Genomic DNA, 22,025 nt, shown 5'->3' with positions numbered 1-22,025 from the left:
CAACACTTCAAAATGTTTGCCTAGAAGTAGATGGCTCCTGCACCTGACAGCGTATCTTCTGGCGCTGCTTACGGCGTTGATCATAACGTTGTTGAGACTGAGTGTATGAGGCAGGACGGAATCATTGGATGTAGAATCTGCCTGGTTTCTTTTTGTTCGTAGGGATATAGATTCCAAGTGTCTTTAGTGTCGCACGGGAGTCCTTCAGGGTGCGTAAAGGAGACATCCGTGCTCTCTGCAAACAATTTTTGCCCCTCAAAAGGTAAATGCTCTACTGTCACCTGAACTTCCCTGGGGAAGCCGGAGAGATGGCGCCATGAATCCCTCTGCATGACAACGGACATGGCGATGGAGCAATCCGCCATGTCAGCAGAATCCAGAGAAGCCTGCAGGGCAGTTCTGGTGATGAGGAAACCACCTGCTATATCAGCTTTATATTGCTCTTTTTTGTCAGCTGGGATGTGCTCAATAAAAAATGACATCTAAGAAAAAATGTTGTGTGTGTACTTGAACAGTAATGCAGAATAGTTTGCTATGCAAAACTGGAGGGTCGCCAATGAATAGGCTTTCCTGCCAAAGAGGTCTAGGCATTTCCAATCTTTATCATGTGGGGGGGGGGGGGGGCGGCTGGTTTGATGTTGCTTCCCCCTTTGATTAAATGCCTCTACCACCAATGAGTTTGGAGTAGGGTGGGTAAACAAAAACTCAGCTCCTTTAGCCAGCACGTAGTACTTCTTGTCAGATCACTCACAAGAAGGTGGGGCCATGGCTGGAGTCTGCCATATGGTTTTTGCTTGGTCCAGGATGGCAGCATTAATGGGTAGTGCTATCTTGGCTGACGGAGAAGCTTGCGATATATGTGTCAGCTTATGTTGAGTCTCCGGTAACTCCGCCAGTGAGATGTCTAATGAACCAGCTACTCTTTTAAACAAATCCTGAAAGGGTAGCTGGGAGGGTGTGACCCTCCGGCCTGTCCATAGATTTTTCAGCTTCCTTCTCCAGCAGTTCTGGCGAAGCTGGAGCAGATTGCGGAGGCGATCACTGTGTCATGGACCTAGGTGGACTGGATGGCTGGGAGTTTTGGGCTCTGTATAATGCCCATGGATCCCAGTAGAAGTGGGAAGGCCATGGGAGAGGGCACCCACTGTGGGGGTTGCCAACCCACGCCCTATGGCCAAGCGGGCTCAGGTTTAGTTGAGGGGTGGTGAGGTGTGCCCATTAATGTCTCCATTTCCTCCTCTTCATCACAGGAGAGAGGAGGGGGCCAAGCCAGAGGTGTAGGGATAAAGCTTGGCCCTGACCTGGCCAGGGTGCCATCGGTGCCAAAGCGCGGAGTTCCAGGGGTGGAAGCAATGAGTAGGTCTGCATGGCTAACAAGCTGTTGCGGTATTGGGAGACTCAGTCCCGAGCGCAGGCAAGCTCAGGCTGGGAACCAGAGGAAGCGTTGTCGGTGCTGCAGACTTGTCATATTGTATTGGTGCAGCAGGTGGCGCCATAGTGCTGCTCTGTGCCTGAGGTGTCTGTTCCCTCAGTACTGACCTATGAGGCTTAGGCCTGGTCTACACTGGGGGATGGGGGGTGTCGAACTAAGGTACGCAAGTTCAGCTACGCGAATAGCTTAACTCGAACTACCTTAGTTCGAACTACTCACCCGTCCAGACGCCGCGGGATCGAAGTCCACGGCTCCCCCATCGACTCCGCCACCGCTGTTCGCGGTGGTGGAGTTCCGGAGTCGACAGGAGCGCGTTCGGAGTTCGAACTATCGCGTCTAGATTAGACGCGATAGTTCGAACTCCAAGAAGTCGAACTCTACGCATCGACCCGGCAGGTAAGTGTAGACCTACCCTTAGTTTTGCTGCTAGGAGAGAGAGACTGCACAGGGTCTTTCGCTCCTCGGGATGTCTCGGTACCAGACCTGGTGACTCGCGATCCGGAGCTCTGAGTGCCGTCGGTGTCCTGGACTCGGGGTCTGAGGGATCTCTCCATCATTAAATGTTTTAATTGGCAGTGCCTGGCCTTTCTTGTCCACGCTGTGATTTTCTTGCAGTGGGGACACTTTTGGGTAATGTGTCTCCCACCCAGGCAACGGACACACTGTGAGTGGCCGTCGGTCACTGGTATTGAGAGTCTGCAGGTCAGACAGAGCCTGAAACCTGGAGAACCAGGCATGTCTGAGAGGCTACCTGAATGAAGAATGGGAATAGTCCCAGTCTAATGCCTCTTCAGTGGCTGCCTGCCTCAGGCAGGGAGAAAAATGGGAAGTTTTTGTTTTTTTAAATGTGAAAACTAAAAAAAATAAAAAATGAATGGAGAGATATACAATGAGGAAAATTAACTGAGGAAAGGGCAGAGATTAAAGAAATATGAGAGTAGATAAGGGCACTGTTGTCATTCCGCCGAAATCAAGGGCGGTAGAGAAGGAACTGATTGGCAGTTGGCTGTGCTCGTGGGATAATCGCTCAGAGTGGCGCGAGATGGCTGCCACGCATGTGTGGCCAACTGGGGCACTGCTACCATAAGTCTCCAACTAGAAGTGCAGGGCGCCAAGACACCTAAAGTGGAGCACCCACAGGGACACGCCTCAAAGAAAAAAAAAAGAATTCAAACTCCGTCTCCTGAAGTAGTCACTTCTGCCCTTACACAAAAGAAGGTGAGACGACGCGTCGCCTTCCACAGTACCAAAAGCCCCAACTGCCTCCTAAATACCAAAACCACCTCCTAAACCTTTCTTCTGAGCACCAAAAGCATCCCTAGCATTCCCCTGAAAATTTTTGAAGAGTAGGTCACTATCAATACAAAAATCGCCAGCACAATGAAAACTTAAAATCTGTAGTGAGTGTATAATAAATTGAAAAATATCTGTAGTGAGTGTATAATAAATTGAAAAGAATATCAAAACAAATACTGACCGGACAGGACTGGGGGCAGCGAAGGAAAAAGCAACTGAAGGGCAGGGCAGCCCATTTCTGGAGTCCCTGAACTGTGTCAGCAACTCTTGTCAGGCCTGACATACTTACTATACATATCACACTGTTGTCATGATATATACCCGAAAAGGTGGCATGTAACATATTGTGGGACAACTAACAACTCACTGATCATTAATATTCTTGTGTGATGTATGTACAGGTGTGTACAAAGAGTTATGGACATGTGCTAGAATTATGTTCTTAAAATGTGTTTGGCAAGCAATGCGTAAGCCCAGTCTGCCCTAGACAAAGGGCTCTACTTGCTGGTCATCAGGAAGAGACAATGAAGGCACATTTACTTAGAAGGTAAGCAAAGCCATCAACCTAGGAAGCTGGGGAGATAACATCTTGGGGGAGTCTGAACCTGCAATGATAAGTAACTGAATCAACTGATGCAATACAATATTACTGTATTATAAAAGTGTGTCAAGTAAGATCTTTTATGGCTCATGACATACTGGTGATTAATATAATTGTGAAATGTACGTATTAACACCATATGAAGAAATATGGATACTTAATGATATTATGCTTTAATATCTGTGACCAAACACAGGGAGAAACAGGTTTTCTCACAGACAGGAGGAAAGGCAGCCATTTACCTGTCTCCAATTAAATTAAGCAGTGTGACCAAAAACAATGGAAGCCCAATTTACATATGAATCAGCAGGGGAATGGGTTGTCTGGAAGCAGGGAAGAATAGCATGAGTTGATCATGAGTCTGGGGATAAACCAGTGAGTTTGGGAAGATACAAGGAGAGAGAAGACACCATCTTGGCATTTCATCAACGGACAGACACGAGGGACTACAGTTCTTGCAAGTTAAGAAAGATGGGTCCTTCAACCAAGAAGTCTCTGGAAACTGAACATAGGTGAGAAACCTGCTTAGGCAAAGATCTTTCATCTACAAGAGAAAATAGCACCTTTGTACTTTTAAGGAAGGTCCTGACTGAGAGAAAGTCAGCCATGGCTGGAAAGAAAAAGATCCGTAAGAAATCTACCTTGAACCAAGGCTGTAGCTCGTTGAGATAAGTCTTAGCCACTGGAAAGTGTATTTTACTTTTATTTTCTTGTAACCATTTTTTGTCTTTATCCCTTGAACTTGAATTCACTTAGAACCACTCTCTTCTTGTTAATAAATTTGTTTAACTTTTAATCGGAACCTCAGCTAAAGCAACAAACCACTGTGTTTGTGTCTCTTCGAAGAAGCAATGGACCTTATCTCTCCTCTGAATGCTCCAGGAGAGTGCTGGACATTCAGGGTAGACAGTTCTGGGGAAATTCAGGACTGGGCTGTGTTGGGGTCACTCAGCAAGTCATAATCAAGGCTGCTGGCAACCAGGCTGGGGCTGTTGTGTTGTAAGCAGGCTTCTGGTATCAGAGTGCTGAACCAGGCCTGCACACCACAGAGACAATCAGACAACAGCATGCTTGTCTGCTGGCTGGAAGCGTCCAAGCCAGGGAGCTACAGCAGCAGAGCTTTTTAAGGCACCCAGGGTTATAGGACAAATGGTGATGGTGACACAACTGGTCTAGGTTGCATTCCAGAACATGATACCTTGTAAAAGGCATTTGCATTAAAACAGGATCATCGATTCATACAATTTCACAATCTTAGGCTGTTTATCCCTCACTCGGAATCAGATAGTCTGCTCTTTGTTACATCACCATCGGTTACTGTAGCAGTCAATCATGATGCCACAAAAGCAGAGGAATGGTGATTTCAGGTGAGAAATAAATTAGGGGAACAAATGAATTGACTTAGCAACACAAAAGCCATGGAAATAGCCTTAGTAATAACAAAAAGACAAAAGAAAGACAAAAACAAGAGAGAAAGCATATAAATAATATATCCTCCAAATAGTGCCTAATTGGAATATTTATCAAAGTTTTCCTCAGAGGCAGTAGCATTCCTTTAACCTAATGTTTACTCTTTAAAACTAAAGTAATAAATCATTTGTATTAAAAAAACAGGAACATTACTTCCAGAAGTGACAGATTTGTGACTAATTGCAGTAATTTTACTACGGAATAATAGTTAAAGCAATTCCAGCTCTGAAATGGATTGCATGTCAAATATATCCCTGCATTTGCTATACTGAGTGCCAGGGTAACAGAACCCTCACGGCTAATTCCAAACAGTAAACCATGAAGTTATTAATAAAGCCCAGTAAGTCCATACTGCACCACTGACTAGGTACTTCAGCCCCACCTTCAACCTTCTGGTCTCAGCTCAGTAAGCAAATTATGGCTTGGACTAGGCCATCCCTAATACCAATTCTCCCACGTCCTACAGCAGTTATCAGATGATATGCTCTTGTTGTTCATACCCAGTGCTGACCTCCTAGAGTGAGGCAGCAGTCCATTATTGATGGAGAACCTCTACTTTAAAATTCATTGTCTCTTGTGATCCACCAAAGCCTGAGTTTGATTAATTTGAGGATATAGAGCAGGAGTCTGCAACCTTTCAGAAGCAGTATGCCAAGTCTTCATTTATTCACTCTAATCTAAGGTTTCGCGTGCCAGTAATACAATTTAACATTTTTAGAAGGTCTCTTTCTAGAAGTCTATAATATATAACTAAACTATTGTTGTATGTAAAGTAAATAAGGTTTTTAAAACGTTTAAGAAACTTCATTTAAAATTAAATTAAAATGCAGAAGTCCCCCGGACCGGTGCCCAGGACCCAGGAAGTGTGAGTGCCACTGAAAATCAGCTTGCGTGCCGCCTTTGGCACCCATGCCATAGGTTACCTACCCCTGATATAGAGCAAGATGAATCTATCCAAACCAATTTCCAGCCCAGGAGAAGATAGGGAGTTCTTTGTCAACAGATGAGTATGGTCTAGTTTTTAAGGCCATATTATTTGGACATTCATGTGCAACAATCAGGGTCCAGACACCCTACGGGGGGGGGAAAGAAGGCCTGAACCCCCAAAATAAGCAATTGAATCAACTGATTGTATACAATATTATACTATAAAAGTATATTGAGTAAGGTCTTTTATGAAAGCCAGGGATTAATATTATTGTGTGATGTATGTATGGTTAGCATGTAAAGAGTTACGTGTGCAGAAAATATGTTCTTAAAATGTGTTTGGGAGGCAGAGCATAAAACGCAGCCTGCCCTAGACAAAAGAACATACATTTATCTGTCTGACCGGCTTGGTTACACACAGAGGACAATGGAAGTACATTTACATACAAGGTAAACAAAGCCATTGAGCTAAAGGAGCTGGGGAGAAGACCATTTAACAATCACATCTGCAGTGCAGAATCTGCACAAAAGGAAGCTTTCATGGCTCTTCAAGCAGAGACAAGAGACTTGTATAACATAAGGGGGACAAAAACACTTTAGTTATCCATCACTGAGGGGACTCAGGGTTCAGTGCCATCTGAGCCTGTGAAGGTGGGGAGTAATATCTTTGTCTCTCTAGACAAAGATAACAACTTGCTGAAATTGACTTTTAGTCACTAGAAAGCACGTTTAGTTTTATATGTAACTATATCTGTTTTTATAGTATTACCATCACTTAAACTTCTGTTCATTGTTAATTAACTTATTCTTGTTTTATTACAAAACCATCTCTGTGCTGTGTATAATAGCAAAGTGTGACTCTTCAGCTAAACTAACAGGCTGGTACGTGTTCTGTCTCTTTGGAGGCAGCAAACTTAATAACTTCTGTGCGTGTCCAGTGAGAGGGACCAGACACTGCAGGGAGAAGTCTCTGGGGAACTCTGGAGTTCACAGATTGTTACCTGCAAGGCAAGATTTGGATTGACAGTGTCCTGAATAGTCTGTTGGCAAGGCAGACAAGCTGGCGTATCAGGAAGCTGACACATAGCTTAGCAACAGCAAAGCTCTTACCTGCTGAGGCTGAGAGAGGTAATACAGTGGCTTACAATTCTGGGAACCCCAAGCAGGGCGTCCCATCATGCTCTCTTTAATATTTGTATTCAAGGCCAGATATGGTGAATGTGGGCAAGTAACACAAATAATCCCATGGACCAACTTACACAAACTGCAAGTTTAAACCAGGACATTCCATAAAGTCTGCAGCTTCTGCAGTTCTAATACCAACTTCCAGATGCAGGTTGTCTACAGTGAGCTGTCAAGGCACTGTTATGCTAAACAGCCTCATCAGAGCATGCGCATGACACTTCCAAACACAGGAACTCCTGCCACTGTGGTTTTTCATTCATTTCCTTCTTTGTTAATTTTTAGATTCAGTATATGTTTAAGTCATAATTGTTTTCACTGCATGGTTGGTGCTACCCCTTCTTTTCTAGGGTCAAAGTGGGCAAGGTTATGAGCCTGTACTTTTTCCAAGGTAGCTGCTATCTTGTGCTCTAATTTTAAGTTCTTTACAAATTTAGTCTATCCCTATGGTTCCTTGGTAAATTGTTTTTACCCTCCCTGTTAAAAAGGAAAACAAAAGCTGGGAGAAGTACCAGTACTTTTCCTCCATAATTCATCTGCCCTTATTCATTCCATACGGTAGAACCAAAGCTCCGAAAAATAGGTTTTTGAGGGCTTCTACAGATAAAGTTTGTCATAGTTTGAACCATACTGCTCAAAAAACAGCAGACAAGCTGGTAACATTTCAGCCTTCTGTCCATAAAACATGATTCAGGCTCTGTGCATACTGGGTTATCAGACCACGGATGTTTGAAATGCAAGCTAGTAAAGAATGATTAGTTAAATATGGGACATTTTGTACTGCTTTCTGTATTTTATTTACCAGCACCAGATAGTAAAATAATGAAACAATTATTGTAACACTCTGATAAGGAGGAGAAAGAGGCAGAGAGAAGTTACATATTTACCAGCTGACTGATCTATCATATTGCCTGAAAGAGTGCACAGACATTTCCTGTAACTATGCTGATATCCACAGGTAAACCATGAAGCAATTTCTACCCTGGTCTTTCCCTCGAGGCTTACAGACACAGCTTATGCCTTACAGCAAAACAAATTTAAAGTACAGCATCTGCTGGTTTATCCGGTGCCGCTTTCCTGATGTCGAAATTAACCATTACATTGCTTACAACGGGGCTAGCCAGGTTACCCCGCGAAAGTGAAGGGAGAAGAAAAAAAAGCGGAAGAGGTGTCTCATCGACCAACTCCATTGACAGAGCCCAGAGTGAAGCTCTTTGAAGAGTCACATCCAATTCTCCAGTAAGAAAGGTCACAGTGGTGCAGAGCCTTGGAAGGGTGGACAGGGCAGGAGGAGATTTTATGTGAAGAACCCACATGGGAAAATACTATTTGTTGCTTCTGTAAATTAGTTTTGGTCTTTTGTTACAAAGTGTTGAACATAAAGATAGTGGCCCTGATTCTAGAACTTGCCATCTGGAAACACCCCCAGTGACACAGACCCAGCAGAACAGCAGTATGGCATCCTCCCCTTCCCCTGCTCCAGCACAGGGCATGCCACAGGAAGAAAGGACACATGGCCAGAGTCTATTGCACTCTAGCTATTCTGGGCTGCCATGCCAGACCACTGAGAGCTGTTGCAGCACACTGTACATTAGAATATCCCTTGCGGTTCCGCTAACTCATACCTCCAGAATCCTGAATATACAAAGGTGCTCTCTACCCCCAGTTTCGATACTGAGTTTCTGCAGCTAGGACTGAGAATCAAGGCCAATGTTTTACTCAAAAATCACCCAAGGGGAGTATTACATCTTCCTTTTTCTTTTGCATAGCACCGAGCACAGGTTCAGTACTTAACAACTAAAACTACCACAACAGCAGCTCCTAAAAGATGTTGGTTATATCAAAGAGGCCTTTGGTTTTTCCTGATATAACTGCAGCATCCGTGCCACTTGGCACGACCAGAATATCAGTGTTTCTATTACAAGCTTGGCTTTGGGAGGATGTGAAAAATCAGATGCCCAGTCTGAATCAGCTTCTCCAGACTTTGCATTTATGCTCAATGTTTTTAATGAAGTTAATATCAAAAAGCTGCAGCAGCTGCTCAGGATGGAACCTTCAAAAAAGTGACAAACCGAGTTATCATCTGGCAGGGACATAAAGTGCAGCAATCAAATTAACGCTACCAATGACACTTAGCTTACTGGCAATGAGAGCCAAAGCCCTGTGAACCTTGCCAATATTTTCTATGGTGAAAGTCAACTCCTTGTTTGTTACATATGGAAGGTGAAAATGCATCATTTATTTAAAACAGATATTTATACATGGTGCCCACCACTTTGATACAATAAATATAAAAGCCCACTCTGTCAATTATGATGCAAGAGCAAATCAAAAGCATCACTGTAACAGGCTGGCAGCATTTGCCTGAAACCCCCACTTTGTTAAGCAGGTGTCGATCGTGCTAGGAAAGAGTTTAGCAAACTTTATTTGGCAGAACTCACGTAAGCAGATGACTCATTATGTCACCAGGATATACGGGAGGTGGGGGGAGAGGTCCTGGGGTGTAAGCCAATAAGTATTTTGAGAAGCAGCCAAAACTGGGTAGAAAGTTTGAGCTGACTTTTATGTTATAATTGTTATTTTCTTTGTGAGTAATGGGGCAGAGTTTGGACTTCACATATTGCGTGGAGTATGTCTGTAGAGCAGGTTGGACAGGGCACCCACTCACATTCAAGGAGATGATTTGTGCACTGTGCCCACAAGGCTGTTCAATTCAGACCCTGTTGCCAGTCTTGGAGAGTTCCAATCCAGAAACGAGTACCAATACCAACTCATTACATCTAACCGCTGAGACGGAATGTAAGGAAAAAGCAATCTGTCACCGGGGGTTTCCAAACTTTTAGGACTTTAGAGATCATAACCACTTAGGCCAGCCAAGTCACAGAGTCTCTTTGATCCTCTGAAACGACTCTATTGTAGTTCCAGTCAATTACCATGCAGTGACATAACCAGATGAGGTTATCTATCCTGTCCTCTCCCCATTTCCAAAGATAATTCAACTCTATCACTTTCATTTTGTAACCAAAGTAAACCTCTATTTGACTTTCAACAAAAGTGCAGAATTGTTACATAGCTGTATGCACAAAAAGCACCCTTACCGTAAGCTTTTGCCTTGCATCTTGAGCACACACTTAAATATGATACATCAGACAGTATATACACAGGACAAAAGGAAACCCAGGTGTAAACTGGCATAATTCCAGGGAAGGACAATGGAAGCATACTCACATGCAGCAGGACTGGATTCTACCTTTCCTTTTCCTGAGCCGCTGGAGCATCCTCTATCCTGAATGCAAGAACTTGGATTTTTTTAAGCATTTGTATTTTATGAGAAATTAGAGTTTTGTAATAATAGCACTAGGGCTATAATTGGGCACAGCCCAGTCAGGTATGGTACAAATTATCCCCCTTCCCATTCAACTCTCACATCTTTCTTGCATATTTTACTTTTCACCTGCTATATCTCAGCTATTCCAGTTCAGTGCCTCTCTCAAAGCGATACCATCCACCACACTAGAATATGGGACCTCCCATGCCAAACTCATTTTCACTTGTGACCTAAATCAATCAGGATGTGAACTAATGTGTCTGAAGGTGAAAGGTTACTGCAATGACCCACTGTCGCTCCTCGGGGCAAATGCTGCATTTAAAAATTGTGTCTGCCACAGCAAGGCTGAGATACCAGCTCTCTGACCTTTAGAATGAGCTACCACAATCCTCTGCCATCTGATTAGCATGGTGGCGAGTTACCATGCTCTCCCCTCTCTTTCCTGTTACCAGCTGTAGGACAGAAGGGGCATTTTCTTCATACCCAAAGGTAGATTTTGGGGCCCATCCCCTATAGGACACTAACCAATTTTCCCACAGGAAAGGAGTGCAACTATGGAGAAATTATGAAGACCAAGTGCAAAATTCTTGCCTTAAATATGTATGTGGAGCTCTCAGTAAAGTCAGTGAGAGCCACGTGCGTATCTGAGGGGAGGATTTGGCCAAAAGCAGGTACTCCAGAGTTCTTCTGTCCCTAAGCAAATCTAGGATGGCTTTGGCTGGTTTGCCATTCTGGAGAGGTTGTTACTTTAAATAGCTCCAATTAATGCTACAATCACAGCATCTGAACCCAAAAAGGGATGAACCTTGAAATGGCAAAAACTAAATGAGTTTCTTCCTGCAAAGTCTTGAGAAGAGGATGGAAAAGCCAAAGGGAGCCAAAACCCTTCCTTCAGCTGCACATATGAACGAGCAAAGCCTCAGTCAGCTAATTCCAGAATGTCGGAGGCTAATATGAATTGATGTGAACTAAAGCAAGCCCTTTCGTCAGACACTCCAGCAGTGCCAGAAACAGAAGCACAAGATTTCACTAAACCTTTAATCTGTTCTAAAAGGATAGATACAAGTCTAGTCAAGTACGCCTCATGCATAGTAATTTAGCCTCAGATGTCGACAACGGCAAACCTCACAGGCAACATAATCTATGCTCAGTTTATTAAGTGCTTCAAGTGTTGCCTCGCACACCAGGTATGTGGGGCTATATGCACCTGTAGTGCTCCCTGGTGTAACCAGTACGTCACCAAGTGCATGAAAAAATGCTGCCACATTCTGACAGCCCAGAGGCTGCAGCACATTCCATCAATGGAAAAGTAATTATAGACAAGGATTCTGACCTGTCCCTGCTTCCCACAAGACACATCCTCCTCCCTAGGGATAGCAGCCCCTAGAGGTTTATGGGGAAATCCTGGAAATTAGACCATTCCCATATGATGTCCATCTGGGAGAGGTTAGCTAGTTTCCTAAGGATTAACACTCCCTTCTATTGTATTTATACAGTGCTATAGATGGACCTGGAGCTCTCTATTTTTAATGACATACTTCAAATCAGAACACACTAAAGATAAAACAAGCAAATTCTAAGCCAGAATGGATTACAACAAGAAAACCAGAAACAATACCTAATACGTACTAAAACAACAGACAAGTTTTAAGCAAAGGAGTATTTTAAAGGCTACTGTCCCATCAGGCTCCAGATACTCCTAGCAATATCCATCTTTCCTTTCCACATAAATCTGGCATTCTGACAAGGGATGGGGAAAAAAAATTAAACTAAGTATGCACATAAATAATTCACACCTGCCTTTTGGCTTCTGTCTCCTGCCCCAGCAATAGCTCTCCACAGAGATCAAGAAAGATCTATATGTTAAGCCTTGTTTTCAAGCACAAGAAATATTATTTTGAGATAAATAACAACACTTTACAATTATGTTTCATCTTCCACCCAAGGAACTCAAAGCACTTTGCAAATGAATTAATAATCTTCACAAAAACCACATCAGGTAGGAAAGTGTTATCTCCACTTTGTAGACAGGAAAACTGAAACACAGGGAGGTTAAAGGGGCATCGACCTGAAAAATCACACTTCCATGTGAAAATGATGTGCTTACTTTTGTTACAAGTAATCCGCAACATTACTGAAACTGAAAGAGATTAGATGTTTTTTTTTAAAAAAAACCTCTATTTTTTCCTGTTTATTTATGTTGTGCTTTTGACAGCACTTTGTTTATAGTCAGTTTCACTGTTTCCTTGATGATGCAGGCCCCTTCCCCAGGTCCTGTGGAAGTGTGTTTTCCAGGAAAAGCATTGTGGAGCCAAAGTTGACAGAAACAAGCAGGTGCACTCACAGAGAGAAAGAAGAATGGGGAAGAGAGGGTTGTGCCTGAAAGCATTTGGTGTGGCTCTTTGGCCTGTCCAAGAGACCCTTCTAAACACAGAGGAGCAAGGGGGGGGGGGGGGAAACATGTTTAAAACAGGATTTAAAAAAAACAAATGACAACATTCTATTTAAATCGTTCTTTATAGTACAGAGACATCTCCACCCCCAACCCACTGTGGCAGCAACCAGGAGGGTCCGTGATAGGAGGGGGGGACCAGTAAGAAAGGTGGTCTAGGTGAACAGGGCCTACAGACAGGACCCTACTGGGACTCCCCACCACTGGTGGAAGGACCACTTGGCTTCTCAGCTGGACGCTGCTCCTGGATAACAGCTCATGCCCATTATTTGGCCAATGTACATGGCAGAGGGGCATTGCTGTACATTGGCCAAACCAGACAGTCCCTACATAAAAGAATAAATGGACACAAATCGGACATCAGGAATGGTAACATACAAAAGCCAGCAGGAGAACACTTCAATCTCCCGGGACATTCTATAACGGATTTAAAAGCAGCCATCCTTGAACAAAAAAACCTTCAGAAACAGACTTCAAAGAGAAACAGCAGAACTAAAATTCATTTGCAAATTTAACACCATTAATTTGGGCTTGAATAGGGACTGGTAGTGGCTGGCTCATTACAAAAACAGCTTTGCCTCTCCTGGAATTGACGACACCTTATCAATTATTGGGAGTGGACTACATCTACCCTGATCGAATTGGCCCTGTCAACACTGGTTCTCCACTTGTGAGGTAACTCCCTTCTCTTCATGTGTCAGCATATAATGCCTGCATCTGTAATTTTCACTCCATGCATCTGAAGAAGTGAGGTTTTTTACCCATGAAAGCTTATGCCCAAATAAATCTGTTAGTCTTTAAGGTGCCACCGGACTCCTTGTTGATTTTGTGGATACAGACTAACACAGCTACCCCCTGATAGTTTTTGAATGCTCTGAAAGCAATACTGTGAATTGAAGCCAAGAAAGAAATGAAAGTATTTAAAGGGGGGGCAAGGAGGAGGGTGAAAGAGATAGCAAGTCAAAATTTTAAAACATATGTAGAAAGGTGAATGACAATTTATTGTAATCAAACACAGCACACAATAAATAGTGCACAACTGTTTTATTCCTTTTAATTTCAGGAGGGTGTGCCAACATGTGTATTTTTCACATGGGCTAGGATGTGTTGAGATTAGGTATATTTTTCAAGTCCTAACCGTACTGTCTTTTACCACCAAAACATTATATATATATATTTTTATAGACAGACAGACAGGAGAGAAAGAGAGAGAGAGATTCTAAGAATCTCGGATACTTTTTAAAGAGATGTAAGTGGAGAAAAGTATATGAAACTCTCAGACCTACCAACCTTTACAGTGCCTTTTTAAAGTTAAATAGAATTATATAGATTAGAGATATAAAGAGCCTATTAAGCATTTTCTAGTCCATTCTCTCCTGCCTGTGTGGCATTGTTCCCCACAGCATATTCTCTTGTGCTTTGTCCAACATAATCGCTTCTCTGTAGGACATACTACAGAACTTGAAATAATTGCTCAATTAAATTTCATTATTTAAAATGAATTCCAAAACAACTGAAATTTAATTTACACTAGTTATTAAGTTACAGGTAATTACATGGGACCATCTGCACAAAAATTAGTTCCAATTTAAAGCGCGAAATATACCATATGCAAAATGTTCACATTTTACAGTAAGTAGAAAAGAGTACTCCAGAATATACCATGTGGGCCAAAGGCAGTACAGTGATTTTCCCTCTCTGTGCCTCTGTTTCCCCTCCCACCATACGTCTGTCTTGTCTATTTTAGACAGTAAGCTCTTCAGGGCAGGGATGTGTCTTGCTACACACAGATAGCGAGCCTAGCACAGGGGGGCTATGATCTTGCATGGGCCTTTAGGTGCTACTGTAATACAAATAATAATGGAATAAAGCTCGCATAAATGGACTGATGTGTCTTGGGGTGGGGGAGAAACATGATGCAAAATGGAATTCTCTGTGCCAACTACTCTCATGACAAGACAAGGGGACCAGTACTGAATATAGCCCATAACTCTTTCTGAAGGCCAGTGGATCATGCAATATGTTGACCCACTGGGCCCATATCCCTGTGCTGTCCACAATCCTCCCGGAATATTGCTGCAGAGGACTGCTCCACTGTGCTGTAAGAGGAGGGAGTGTGGAGTCACCCACCCCTGCCCCCCCATGCAGCAGAAAGTGCTTGAATATGGTTCTATTTGGGCACCCAGGAGAGTGGGCAAAACTTTCTCATAGGAAAGTAAGGTCAGCTTCTCTGCTGCTTCTTGGGAGAGAAAGGGGAGAACAGCCTCAAAGACTCACAGGCACCTCATAGAAAAATCGTGAAAGGCAACCTATTAAGAAGAGACATTTCTACTTATAATTTAGTGTAGCTGACATTTCTCTTTCATTGGTCTTTTGGTTATTGGAGGCATGTACATGAAATCAGAACCTCCGTTCATCTGCTGTCACTGCTTATTCGGCACTTGAAGTTGTCATGCTCCATGGCATCAATCAGTGCCACAGTAACCAATTACACTATCACAAAGAAAAGTCTATGGGCCAAACTTTCTGCTGGTGTAACTCCCCTGAAGACAACTAAGTCCCAAGAGTTAGGCATGAAGGAAGCAGCCAAAGCAGACTGACACTTCAAAACAAAGATTCTGATTTAATGCTGCTATCCCTAGGAAGAAAAAAAGAACCGGGAACAAGAAATAAGAAAAATATAATACACGGCATAAGCAGATTTGTTTTCCACTGAGGCCTTGGCAGCATTTTAACATTAGGGGAAAAAGAAACAGTTAAGCCCTTGTCACACTGATTTAAAAGACACAGGGAGATGATGGAGCGAATTGCAATCCCCAAAGCAATAGCACTTCAGAATCATTTGGCTATATTTGCATTATAGTAAAATCATGCTAACAGTAATCTTAAAAATTGGGATTGAAATTTAAGTCTGTTTAAATCTTTTCATAAACCAGTCCAGGATTTAGACCCCTATGGGGAACATTTATTACAGAGATAACGGAAACAGGCAACAGTGGATACTATACTGTATATGCTGTTGCTCTAGTTGGTGAGGGAGGAGCGGGTGATCTTATTCCAAAAGGCAAACGATATTTTGGCTATGGCAGATGCTGACATATCTAGAATGCGATCACATGAACTAAAGTTGTGCTGATGCTGAAATCACATGTGTGCTTATTGATGAGCACTTGAAAATAGTACTTTAACATGCAAGTGAAGGTAACAATTGCACTAGTTCAGGGATCAGCAACCTTTGGCACGCAGCCCGCCAGGGTAAGCACCCTGGTGGACCTGGATGGTTTGTTTACCTGCAGCGTCCACAGGTTCGGCCGATCGCGGCTCCCACTGGCCGCGGTTCGCCGCTCCAGGCCAATGGGGGCAGCAGGAAGCGGTGCGGGCCAAAGGATGTGCTGGCCGCTGCTTCCCGCCACCCCCATTGGCCTGGAGCGGCGAACCACAGCCAGTGGGAGCCGTGATCGGCCGAACCTGCAGAATATAGGGCTATATTACAGTAGGGCTATATTACAGACCACCTGACCAGGATGGTGTTAGTGACTCTGAAATGCTCAGGGAGATTAGAGAGACTATTAAAATAAAAAACTCAATAATAATAATGGAGGATTTCAACTATCCCCATATTGACTGGGTACATATCATCTCAGGAAGGGATGCTGAGATAAAGTTTCTTGAGACCTTAAATGACTGCTTCTTGGAGAAGCTAGTCCTGGAACCCACAAGAGGAAAGACAATTCTTTATTTAGTCCTAAGTGGAGGACAGGATCAGGTCCAAGAGGTGAATATAGCTGGACCACTTGGTAATAGTGACCATAATATAATTAAATTTAACATCCCCATGGCAGTGAAAACTCCACAGCAGCCCAACTCTGAAATTAAATGCTACTGTAAGGGGAACTACACAAAAATGAGGAGGTTAGTGAAACAGAAATTAAAAGGTACAGCGCCAAAAGCAAAATCCCTGCAAGCTGCATGGAAACTTTTTAAAGACACCACAATAGAGGCTCAACTTAAACGTATACCCCAATTTAAAAAACATAGTAAGAGAACCAAAAAAGAGCCACAGTGGTTAAACAACAAAGTAAAAGAAGCAGTGAGAGGCAAAAAGGCATCCTTTAAAAAGTGAAAGATAAACCCTAATGAGGAAAATAGAAAAGAGCATAAGCTCTGGCAAATGAAGTGTAAAAATATAATTAGAAAGACCAAAAAAAGAATTTGAAGAACAGCTAGCCAAAGACTCCAAAAGTAATAGCAAAACATTTTTTAAATAATTCAGAAGCAGAAAGCCTGCTGAACAACCAGTGAGGCCACTGGACAATCGAGATGCTAAAGGAGCACTCAAAGACGATAAGCCCATTGCGGAGAAACGAAATGAATTCTTTGTATCAGTCTTCACTGTTGAGGATGTCAGGGAGATTCCCAAACCTGAGCCATTCTTTTGGGGTGACAGATCTGAGGAACTGTCCCAAATTAAGGTGTCATTAGGGGAGGTTTTAGAACAAATTGATAAACTAAACAGTAATAAGTCTCCAGGACCAGATGATATTCACCCAAGAGTTCTGAAGGAACTCAATATGAAACTGCAGGACTACTGTCATCTGTAACCTATCATTCAAATCAGATTCTGTACCAAATGACTGGAGGATAGCAAATGTGACACCAATTTTTAAAAAGGGCTCCAGAGGTGACCCTGGCAGCTACAGGCCAGTAAGCCTCGCTTCAGTACCTGGCAAATTGGTTGAAACTATCATAAAGAACAAAACTGTCAGACACATAGATGAACATAATTTGTTGGGAAATAGTCAACGTGGTTTTTGTAAATGGAAATCATGCCTCACCAATCTACTAGAATTCTTTGAGGGGGTCAATAAGCATGTGGACAAAGGAGATCCAGTGGATATAGTGTATTTAGATGTTCAGAAAGCCTTTGACAAGGTCCCTCACCAAAGGATCTTAAGCAAAATAAGCAGTCATGGGATAAGAGGGAAGGCCCTCTCATGGATTGGTAACTGGTTAAAAGATAGGAAACAAAGGGTAGGAATAAATGGTCCGTTTTCAGAATGGAGAGAGGTAAATAGTGGTGTCCCCCAGGGATCTGTACAGAGCCCAGTCCTAGTTAACATATTCATAATCTGGAAAAAGTGGTAAATTTGCAGTTAATATAAAACTATTCAAGATAGTTAAGTCCCAGGCAGACTGCGAAGAGCTACAAAAGGATCTCACAAAACTGGGTGACTGGGCAACAAAATGCCAGATGAAATGTAATGTTGATTAATGCAAAGTAATACACACTGGAAAACATAATCCTAACTATACATATAAAATAATGGGGTCTAAATTAGCTGTTACCACTCAGGAAAGAGATTTTGGAATCATCCACTCAATGTGCAGCAGCAGTCAAAAAAGCAAAGAGAATGTTGGGAATCATCAAGAAAGAGATAGATAATAAGATAGAAAATATCATATTGCCTCTATATAAATCCATGGTATGCCCACACCTTAAATATTGCATGCAGATGTGGTCGCCCCATCTCAAAAAAGATATATTGGAATTGGAAAAGGGTCAGAAAAGGGCAACAAAAATTATTAGAGGTATGGAATGGCTTCCGTATGAGGAGAGATTAATAAGACTTGACTTTTCAGCTTGGAAAAGAGGTGACTAAGGGGGGATATGATAGAGGTCTATAAAATCATGAGTAGTATAGAGAAAGTAAATAAGGAAGTGTTATTTACTCCTTCTCATAATACAACAAGAGGCCACCAAATGAAATTCATAGATAGCAGGTTTAAAACAAACACAAGAAAGTATTTTTTTCACACAACGCACTGTCAACCTCTGGAACTCCTTGTCAGAAGGTGTTGTGAAGGCCAATACTATAACGGAGTTCAAAAGGAAGCTAGATAGATTCATGGAGGATAGGTCCATCAATTGCTATTAGCCAGGATGGGCAGGAATGGTGTCCCCAGCCTCTGTTTGCCATAAACTGGGATTGGGTGACAGGGCATGGATCACTTGATGATAACCTGTCTGTTCATTCCCTTTGGGGCTCCTGCCATTGGCCACTGTCAGAGAACAGGATACTGGGCTTGATGGACCTTTGGTCTGACCCAGTAAGGCCGTTCTTATGTTCTTATATGGCTGCATATATTTGTTGACTAATAACTAGAAATAAAGGGTCAAACCTAGCTACATTACTATTAGGCACAGGGGGTTTGGGGATTTCCTCCAGTGCTCCCCACTCCCATTCTCCATCCATTGTATTGTAGTTTAAATAAATTATCAAAATAATTGAAACCAGAGTGATTACATTGTGTTATTTTGACAAATAAAATATGCAGAATTTTACAATATTGTGTGCAGAATTTTTAATTTTTTGGTGCAGAATTCCCCCAGGAGTACAATTCCTATGACTATGCTACTGCAGCTTCTCTCTGGATAACCATGCCACTGTAAGAACCTCTCAGGGAAATTACAGTCTTATCATTGCTCAGTAGGTTGTTCACAAAACCTTTCTGTTTAAAGGTTCCCAAGCAAGCAGCTCTATCTATAACCACCCTTCTCAAGTTTTACAGATGTTTGCCCAACTTCACTACTGTCCACGTGCCACATCAAAAGGTATTAGCAAAAATACAGACAAAGGTTCATTGTTATCGTACTTCTTTAAGGCCAGGTAATAATTACCAGTGTTTTCCATAGAGCCAGTTTCCTCCCCAGGTGAGCAAGCAGACCCCAACTGTGGTTTTCTTCCAGTGAGTCTTGAAGGTTTTAAACATTCTGACCATCCTGGCCATGTCTATCTTCACGGGGCAATGCAGGAAGAGGACGGAAGATGAGAACTTGCAAGTCCCAGTGTGATGAGCTAATAATGAGATTAATTCAATGAGAGCAGAGACAACCGTGATATTATTGCTTCTAAAACCTCTGCTTCTTTTCCCTTCAAGGAAACTAGACATTGACCAAGAGCTGTAAAACACCTATTGATAGAGGGACAGATCTGTCTGCACAGTTAGCCTGCACAAGAAAAATGCTTTCCACAACAGGAAAACTATTATAAGGTCACGTAACCATCTCTAACTGGTGAGGAAATCCTCTCCTCCCTTGGTGGGTCAGTAAAAATGCTCTCAGTTTCTGCATACCATATACCTAGGGCCCTATCAAATGCAGCCAGGAAAAACAGGTCACGGACCTTGAAATCCGGCCTACCCCCATGAAAACTGCTCTTTTGTGTGCTTTTACCCTATACCATACAGATTTCACGGGGGAGACCAGTGTTTCTCAAATAGGGGGTCCAGCCCTAAAAGGGAGTTGCAGGGGGGTCACAAGGTTATTTTAAGGGGGTATTGCCACACTTACTTGTGCACTGCCTTCAAAGCTGGGCAGTCGGAGAGCAGTGACTATTGACCAGGTGCCCAGCTCTGAAGGCAGCACCCTGCCAGCAGCAGCAGTGCACAAGTAAGAGTGGCAATATATACCATATCATGCCACCCTTACTTCTGCGCTGCTGCCTTCAGAACTGGGCAGCTAGAGAGTGGCGGCTGCTGATTGAGGGCCCAGCTCAGCACGCACAAGTCCAGAAGTAAGGGTGGAAATACCATACCATGCCGTTCTTACTTCTGCGCTGCTGCTGGCAGCGGTCCTGCCTTCAGAGCTGGGCTCCCAGTCAGCAACTGCTCTCCAGCTGCCCAGCTCTGAAGGCAGCTGCCGCCACCTGCAGCAGCGCAGGAGTAAGGGTAGCAGTACCGTGACCCCCGCCACACACACACACCCCTCCTGTTTGGGTCAGGACCCCTCCAACTACAACACTGTGAAATGTCAGATTTAAATAACTGAAATCATGAAATTTATGATTTTTCAAATCCCATGGCCGTGAAATAGACCAAACTGGACGTGAATTTGGTAGGGCCCTACATATACCCACTCAGTCATTATACACCACACACTGTTTGCACCATGGAGGGCTCCATCGAGGGCAAAAAAGAACAAACGAGAGAGACGCTCTGTGCTGTGCTATACATGAGGGCACGCAACTAACTGAACAGCCCAATGCCCTCTGTGCCCCTGCAGCCCCTGCGCCCCCTGCTCCCCACTCGCCCTGCAGCCTCTGTGCCTCCCCCGCCAGCCCTGTCCCTGCGCCCCCTGCTCCCCACTCGCCCTGCAGCCTCTGTGCCTCCCCCGCCTGCCCTGCCCCTGCGCCCCCTGCCTGCCCTGCTCCTCCTCGCCCTGCAGCCCCTGCGCCCCGCTCACCCCGCAGCCCCTGCCTGGCGGGGGCTTCGGACGCTCAGCCGGGAACGGGACCGGGGCGGCGCGGGTCCCTGCAGCCCCCGCACACGCCGCACTCCCCGCCCCGCGCCGCAGCCTCCTTCCTGCCGCCGCCCGAGCACGTTGCCCGGCCGGTCCCCGCTGGAAACAGCTCCCGCGGCGCTGGGTTCCGACCCGCGCGGGGCCGGCGGGGCGGGTCAGCGGGGAGGGGAGCTGGGCTGACTCCGTCCCTAGGCCACCTGGCCTGTAGTGAGGGGCGCCCTTTGGGTGCAGGGGAGGTGGGGGTCTAGGTGGTTGGGGCTCAGTGGGGAGGGTGTCTGGGGGGGGCTCATGGGGGTGGTATAGCTGCAGGGGAGGTGGGGCTTGTCAGGGTGAGGGTTTGATGGGCCTGCTTAAGGGGAGCCCCAGCTGCTGCAAGGGGATCCACATGCTGGGCCCCCGCTTCCCCATCCTCTTCTCTTCCCCATCCCATGCCCCTTCCCCACCACTCCATCGCCTCCCCATCCCACTCCCTTCCTTCTCCCAGCCTCTTCCCCCTGCCCCTGCTTCCCCCATCCCCCTCTCTTCTCCATCCCATGCCCCTTTCCCACCACTCCCTAACCCTAACCCCATCCCACCCCCTTCCTTCCCCCAGCCTCTTCCCCCCGCCCCTGCTTCCCCCATCCCCCTCTCTTCTCCATCCCATGCCCCTTCCCCACCACTCCATCGCCTCCCCATCCCACTCCCTTCCTTCTCCCAGCCTCTTCCCCCTGCCCCTGCTTCCCCCATCCCCCTCTCTTCTCCATCCCATGCCCCTTTCCCACCACTCCCTAACCCTAACCCCATCCCACCCCCTTCCTTCCCCCAGCCTCTTCCCCCCGCCCCTGCTTCCCCCATCCCCCTCTCTTCTCCATCCCATGCCCCTTCCCCACCACTCCATCACCTCCCCATCCCACCCCCTTCCTTCCCCCAGCCTCTTCCCCCTGCCCCTGCTTCCCCCATCCCCCTCTCTTCTCCATCCCATGCCCCTTCCTCACCACTCCATCTCCTCCCCATCCCACCACCTTCCTTCCCCCAGCCTCTTCCCCCGCCCCTGCTTCC

The 22,025-nt window shown here is 44.7% G+C and overlaps 1 protein-coding gene across 2 annotated transcripts in view; it reads right to left on the bottom strand.

Moving 5' to 3' along the window:
• AGK (acylglycerol kinase) overlaps positions 1–21,086 on the bottom strand; it is a 55,752-nt gene extending 34,666 nt beyond the window's left edge. The window contains exons 1-2 of one of the 2 annotated variants that reach the window (XM_044989469.1): positions 20,931–21,086; positions 19,368–19,545 (exon numbers count right to left, since the gene is read on the bottom strand). In XM_044989469.1, the coding sequence (XP_044845404.1) occupies positions 19,368–19,477 (110 nt within the window). In that variant the 5' untranslated portion in view covers positions 19,478–19,545; positions 20,931–21,086. Of the gene's footprint in view, positions 1–19,367; positions 19,546–20,604; positions 20,622–20,930 lie in introns of those variants that run through there. The other variant, XM_044989479.1, reaches the window with a different exon arrangement.
• Between the last annotated feature and the right edge of the window lie 939 nt (positions 21,087–22,025).

The sequence above is a fragment of the Mauremys mutica genome, chromosome 1 (genome assembly GCF_020497125.1).
Source record: "Mauremys mutica isolate MM-2020 ecotype Southern chromosome 1, ASM2049712v1, whole genome shotgun sequence".
In the NCBI taxonomy this organism is placed as follows: Eukaryota; Metazoa; Chordata; order Testudines; family Geoemydidae; genus Mauremys; species Mauremys mutica.
The sequence above is the reverse complement of the archived record's forward strand: the minus strand, read 5'-3'. Positions and strand labels throughout refer to the sequence as shown.